Source organism: Arachis ipaensis, chromosome B01 (assembly GCF_000816755.2).
Source record: "Arachis ipaensis cultivar K30076 chromosome B01, Araip1.1, whole genome shotgun sequence".
Taxonomy (NCBI): Eukaryota; Viridiplantae; Streptophyta; class Magnoliopsida; order Fabales; family Fabaceae; genus Arachis; species Arachis ipaensis.
The window spans coordinates 127,126,697-127,133,388 of NC_029785.2; the positions used below are offsets into that span (position 1 = coordinate 127,126,697).

Genomic DNA, 6,692 nt, shown 5'->3' on the forward strand with positions numbered 1-6,692 from the left:
TATATTAAAAACTTAAATTCTATATTTTTATAAATATTTTCTTAAAGAATAATTTTAACGTATATCTTTAAAACATATATTAACTAAATTCTAAATATTATTATAATTTAGCATCCAATATTCTTTAACATGAATGTTTTTGGGTGACTTCTTTAACATGGATTTAATTTCTGTACACGTAGTACAAGAGTATTTTTACTATATTTTATAACAATCAATCATAGGTTACACAGGTAATTTTTCTTTCTTGAGACAGATCCTAAGTGTCAACTATTTTAATTACAGCCATTTTTTGGTATTCACTTAAACTTGGATTTAAAAAAAAAAAAGAGATTAAAATTTATATTTACATACATATTTTTAAAATTTTCATATTTCTACACTCTATTACTTATTTAGTTGTCATTGCAAAGTGCAAACGATATAGACAACATACATATATCTCCTTTATTATATATACCTATTTTATTTGCAATGGCAATAAGTTGATAATAGAGTGTAAAAATATAAAATTTTATTTATTTATAATAAAAACCCCTTAAACTTTTCAACATACATCGAGAATCCATTCTGGACTTCAGGCAATCCATTTTATAGTTACAATTTGTTATGGGTCACAATTGCATTACAAATCCAAAAAAAGGAGAATCACAAAGCTTCCAAATTAACATTCAGCAACGACAAGAATTCATGCAATTTCCCAATTTCAATGTTAACATCTGAATAATTGTCTTATTCTCCAAATAATTGCAATCACTACAGACTACACAACTTATAGGAGTCTCTCATTCTGACAATGCATAGGCATAGCTCGATCTTCCAGAGCAAGTGTCGAATGGAAAGTATCGGTCAAAATTTTTTACTCTACACAACATTATTCGTTGCCAATAGACATTATTTAAGCTCAAGCAAAATTTGAACACCTTATACCTGTAAAACTATTACATCACAATTCAGGGGTTCAATAATCTAATTTGTCTAAAGGCATAGTCACTTATAAGTACCCAATTGTGTAGAAGAAAACTTATTTTATTGCAAGCTAACAAAAATGAACCATTTGAAGCTCATCCGTAAAAGCACGTCACCTCTTAATTATTTTCGAGTGGGATTCACCATATGCAATCAATTTATCTTTAACTGCCACTTGCTAGAAACCTGTACAAACGGAAGAAACTTAATTTGCACCTCCCTTTCCATCTACTAACTTGCATGCGGACTGATAAAGCTCCAGATAATCAAGAGCAGGTCGGTTCCATGACCAGTCTTGCTCCATCACTGCCTTGCATAAACTGTTAAACCAATCACGAGCATCATACCAAGCTGATATTGCCCTGAAATAATCCATTGTAAAATTTATATTGCAACCACAAAAAAATATAGGACTAGAAAGCAGGTGTCTGTGTGTTTGCGCGAATAATGTAATTAGAAAAAAGGAAATTCCATTTCTTAGTAAGAATGAATTGTACGCATGTAACAAGGAAAGTGTATAATTGAGCTTGACATGCATAACATAAGGACCTTGTCCCTACAACTGTTTTGCCCTGAAAGAATTTAGAATCCATCACGGATTATGATGGCGATGATTTTACTTCTGAAAATTCTGACAATGAAATGTCAACTATTGGAGTTGTACTGTTGAAAAATTTGGTTTTCTCAAGTTGGAATACAGATGCCAGGTCACACAGTACAGCATATAACTCACCTATTAAGAGCATAATCAACACCTCCAACATCAGCTCCATCAAAACTAAACCCATTTGGTTCAAGACCCTGTGCCTCTGCTCTATCCGTATCATGATCAACGTCAAATACAGTATCGTAAAGTCCTGCAAAATTATATTCAGATGTGTAACTGTACCAAACCATAGTGGAAAGAACATGAAAGCTGACTACAGATTCATTTCTAATTGTTTATATGATGGACATCACTGTTTGAAAGAAGCAAAACTAGACTATCAGATGCATTACCAAGGGAAAAATGAAACTGTATATCACATGTTAAGATATATGGACCTCGTAAACCAACCACATATAAGTTATATAAAATGATGGTACGCCAACAAGAAAAATTATTATTTAGCTGAATAATAATAATAAAACACGAACAAACCTCCAGTTTTTCGTACTACAGGTATTGAGCCATATCTCATTGCTGTGAGCTGAGTAAGACCACATGGCTCAAAAATTGAAGGAACTAGAATGAAATCTGCACCAGCATATATCTAGAACAAAAATGTTCAAATGAGCATCAATGCCCCATTAGGCCGTACATAAAAACAAGGTAAAATGTTATTGAAGATTTTCAATTACCAAGTGTGACAGAGGCTCATTGTAAGAAAGACAGAATCTAGCATGGTCATGATGAGCGGATTGCAATTGACTGGCTAAATCCTCAAATTCGCGTTGAATACGAGGATCTGGAGCTGAACCAAGTAATACAACCTGCATTCAATTATTTCACAACCCATGGTAAAGCATTTGAAGTAGAAAGCAAAATAAAAAAATTTTCCATATCCCATGGTAAAGCATTGAAGTAGAAAGCTAAATAAACATTAGTATTCCTTGCTTTCAAATCAATCCTTCGATTATAATCAATAACAAGGATGGCCTAGTAGATTCTCATCTTGTCGGGCCTTAAGCCTTAACTCTTAACTCTTAAGAGGATAAATATATGCAACTTTATCCCCACAATCAAAGAGCCTGTTCTGGGAAATAAACCCACAGCTTCTAAGTTACCAGGTTAACCACTGCCACAAGACTTACCCCCATTTGGCTTATAAGTTATAATCAATATCACAACAAAATAATCACATACCCAATGCAGAAAGATGTCTGAGGGGAAGATACCACTCATCATCTACAGTTAGCATCTCTAACCTAAACTATTTAAAATCTGGATCTCTTACGAGACAACCCGAAACTGGCTTCTTATATATGTGATAGGATGATGAGGAATGAACCTAACACAACCTAGTCAAAGAAGCTTCGACTAATACCTTGTCAATTATCAAAGAACTACTTGATCTTAAAGCTTGACTATATTCTAGCAAAAATAATATTGTTGCAAGTCAACATTCTGCCATCATGCAGGCATCATGTGTACATGATAGTTGCCTGTTGATATAAAACAGAAAAAGGAGACAACCTGTCCACCACGTTCTAGGGTGCGCCACATGGCATGCTTGATGAGATGGATTCCTTTCTGATGAGTTAACCGGGAAATAACTCCCACTAAAGGAAGATCACCTCTTTTCAAGCCAAGCCTTTGTTGCAAGGCTTCTTTAGCAGCTCTTTTGCCTTCAACAACATTTTCTGATGTATATGGTACCTGCAAAAAAGTTATATTGGAACTTTGGAACTATTCAAAACTAGATAATTGAAACTGTAAATATCCTCATAAAATTAATAAAACAACCAACTAGAAAATTAGTACAGGTCAGGTAAAAGGGGTACACTAATGTTATTGCTATCAACTAATTGCGGTTGTTACCGAACTCAACAGCACACACTATTTCATCAGTCCATTTGAGTTACATAAGATGACGACCATTTGCATTGTTTTCGGGACACGGATAATAACTAATATAAGATAGGAGTCATCAATCTAATCTAAGACAAACAAAAAGACAGGAAGAACAGATGGTTATTCAGCACCTATGTTGCATATGTATACAGATTTGAGTATCTATACATCTATACAATCTTTCAAAACTTCAAGGAGAAAGTTTTGGGGTTTGGATTTAAACTTGACATAAATAAAATAAAACAAAAACAGACAAGAAACTCTGTTTTTTACTTACAGGAATGAAATCATCATTATATGGGTCCCATATATCTGGGTCAATTCCATTTATTATACCATGGAACTTGTGAAGATGTGGAGCAACTGCAGGATTTCCAGCAACCTCCCTAGAGTAAGTGGGGGATACCTGCCAATATGTTCATTAAGAATATCACATTACCAAAAAGATGGAAAATAATAATCAAGCTTATCCTACCTTCCAATACTACTGGTTCTTTAGTGTTAACATTCAAATGTGCATCTGTTGGCAAGATTTATATTAAAGGTATATTATGAGGTGGAAAAGATTTTCGTTTCATAGCATAGATTTGTAAGTGTGCGATACAACAAATTCTAGCTAGATGAGATGATATATGTCCACAATATTTTCCTAACCAACTTATTTTTTTTCCCTTTCCATTAAATCGAATTTTTTTCCCTTTCCATTAAATTGAGCTTTAAATATCTAAACATTACAGGGGGAGAGGGGGGAAATCAGTACTATATGCTTGCAAATTCCTCTAACATATTGAGAGAAGAAATATGAACTTCAGAATGAATAAAGGAAATATTAAAGCTGAATAATAGTGCAACATGAAAGTTAGCAAACAAGTACTTACAGTTGTAGCCTTGTCAGCATAAGCCATAGCTTTTCCAATGAGTTGGGCTCCAAATTCAAGGTTATGAATTGTAAAGACAACCTTTGCTTTACTTAGACCATGATGCGTATACTGTTCTTTAGATAGCCATGCAACTGGTGCACTTGACCAATCGTGACAGTGGATTATATCCTGCCCATTGTCAAGAGACAATTAAATACAAAGTAGGAAACAAACTATTAATTAAATTAAAGTGTACTCTTCTGCCAAAAAAAATGACAAACAAATGATTGATATTTGGTAAAGCAGTTGTTGCTCATATAATACATATTCTTTCATTGTATTTATTTTATGTATAGGAAGCTTTTGGGTTCAATTACACAAATAAATGCAAATAAATCTACTTTTCAGCTACTATCTCTCTGCAGGGATGCTAATGAACCAGATAATAATTTCCCGCACTTTAAATTTTTGGCTTTAGTGGAATGAGAGAGAATGTTGAGTCAGTAGTCAGTATCAATAAAATGCGCACTTTAAGTCCCACTCTTATGACTAGAAGAAACGTGTCATGAAAGTTATAATACAGTTGAGTCACTAAAATGATATATCTTACAGGATGAAATCCATTTTGAAGTAGAAATTCAAGAGCAGCATGACAAAAAAAACCAAATCTTTCCGCATCATTCTGACAACCATATACACAGCCAGTATTGAAGAATCTGCAGAAAAGAATATATAATCTTGTTAATGATCATCTTAAAAACAACGATCATGAAGGTAACAAATGCTTCAAAAAGATATACTTACTGGATGTGTTTATAAAGGCATAAACATTGCAGATACAATCTTAAAACCAATTATCAATATAGACTTCTGAGGTTTTCACAAGTGATAATGACACATTGGATTTTTTTTTCAGTTTTTTCATGTTTCCTTGTGATTTAATATGTTTCCACATGAAGAAAATATCTTCCTGCATTCAACTGATTTTGAAGTGGTGATAGAGATTATCTCATTGGCCATGGTTGGTACTCCCCAAAAACTATCATTCAACCTTCTATTGTACTGCTTATGTCTGCAAGAGTACTTCTGTAAAAATTACTCCATAATGAGACACACCTAAATAGCAGAATCTTCTAATACCTGAAAGTATTTAGTCCCCATTTTTGGTATTAAGTAGCTTAGATCTCCCTAAGTTTGTTGAAAGTGTACCAAGCAAATTTCTCATAAGCATGGTTTGACCACCATCACCCTACCAATTTTCTAAAAAGATGGTGCCAACCCTATCAAAGGAATGAACATCCAACAGGAAGATTACATTATTTACATGCAATCAAATGATCTCTAATGGAATCCAAACCTTAGGTTGTTATCAAGGAATTTATTAATAAATAAATATCAAGTTCAACTACAAAATATAGTAAGTGCAGCTTATTTTTGCATGTCATATCAAGCCTCAAAGCAAGCATTACTCTAGCATAAAAATTCATCCATCACTGGATTTAAAGTAAATACAAAGGTTACACACCATTGATTGTTAATAAATTATAAAGTAATTTCAGTTCCACATCTTCAGGGCAGATAAGAATTCAATATAGTTTACTTTGCTCTGATTAAAATCATCGAAGGTGCTAGCTCTTTAGAATTTCAATGTTTGTATGTATAAAACTACTCATGAGTTGAACCAATAAACCACAAAAAGTAAGAATTTCAAGGCTGGAGAACTAAAACACTTACCCATTTTGAGGCTCCAGAAAGTAGACAGAAAGGCCTTCCACTTTTCCATGCCAGACTTTTATTTCAGTCCCATTCCAAAAATAGGTTTTGTGAAAATTAAAGTCTTTTACCTGAATCAAAAGAAAAAAGTTACAGCTATTACAGGAATAAAAATAACATGAACACACTTACACTATATAGATTTCAATCCAATATGGAGAAATCTCTAGCCATCTATAACTTTGAACAGAACCACTAAAAGAGATGCTTGAAGGTCAACTGCAAGGCATGCTCAACTCATAAAATTTGTCTTCCCCTCCCCCCACCCCCGTCGATTATCAATTAATTTCATTTAAGCTATATCACTCTTTGAAAAGAACATACCAGAAAACTCATGAGAATTTAAATATCTAACGTGGAGTTTTAAGATGTAACAAGTGTCAAGGCAATGGAAAAAGGCTTACATTGCTCAGGTTCAAACAATCATACTTTGGAAGAACAATGTCGACATTGTGATTTAAATCCTGAACTGCCCTGGACAGACTAGTGACAACATCACCAAGGCCTCCAACCTGCAAAAGATACAGACCATCAAA

The 6,692-nt window shown here is 33.5% G+C and overlaps 1 protein-coding gene across 1 annotated transcript in view; it reads right to left on the reverse strand.

Moving 5' to 3' along the window:
* Window positions 648-6,692, reverse strand: part of LOC107612781 (soluble starch synthase 3, chloroplastic/amyloplastic) — a 10,121-nt gene continuing 4,076 nt past the window's right edge. Inside the window, exons 6-15 of the mRNA XM_016314528.2 lie at window positions 6,561-6,668; window positions 6,118-6,227; window positions 4,994-5,099; window positions 4,402-4,572; window positions 3,801-3,929; window positions 3,146-3,328; window positions 2,311-2,442; window positions 2,111-2,222; window positions 1,703-1,826; window positions 648-1,331 (exon numbers count right to left, since the gene is read on the reverse strand). Of these exons, the coding sequence (XP_016170014.2) occupies window positions 1,175-1,331; window positions 1,703-1,826; window positions 2,111-2,222; window positions 2,311-2,442; window positions 3,146-3,328; window positions 3,801-3,929; window positions 4,402-4,572; window positions 4,994-5,099; window positions 6,118-6,227; window positions 6,561-6,668 (1,332 nt within the window). The 3' untranslated portion in view covers window positions 648-1,174. The remainder of the gene's footprint in view (window positions 1,332-1,702; window positions 1,827-2,110; window positions 2,223-2,310; window positions 2,443-3,145; window positions 3,329-3,800; window positions 3,930-4,401; window positions 4,573-4,993; window positions 5,100-6,117; window positions 6,228-6,560; window positions 6,669-6,692) is intronic.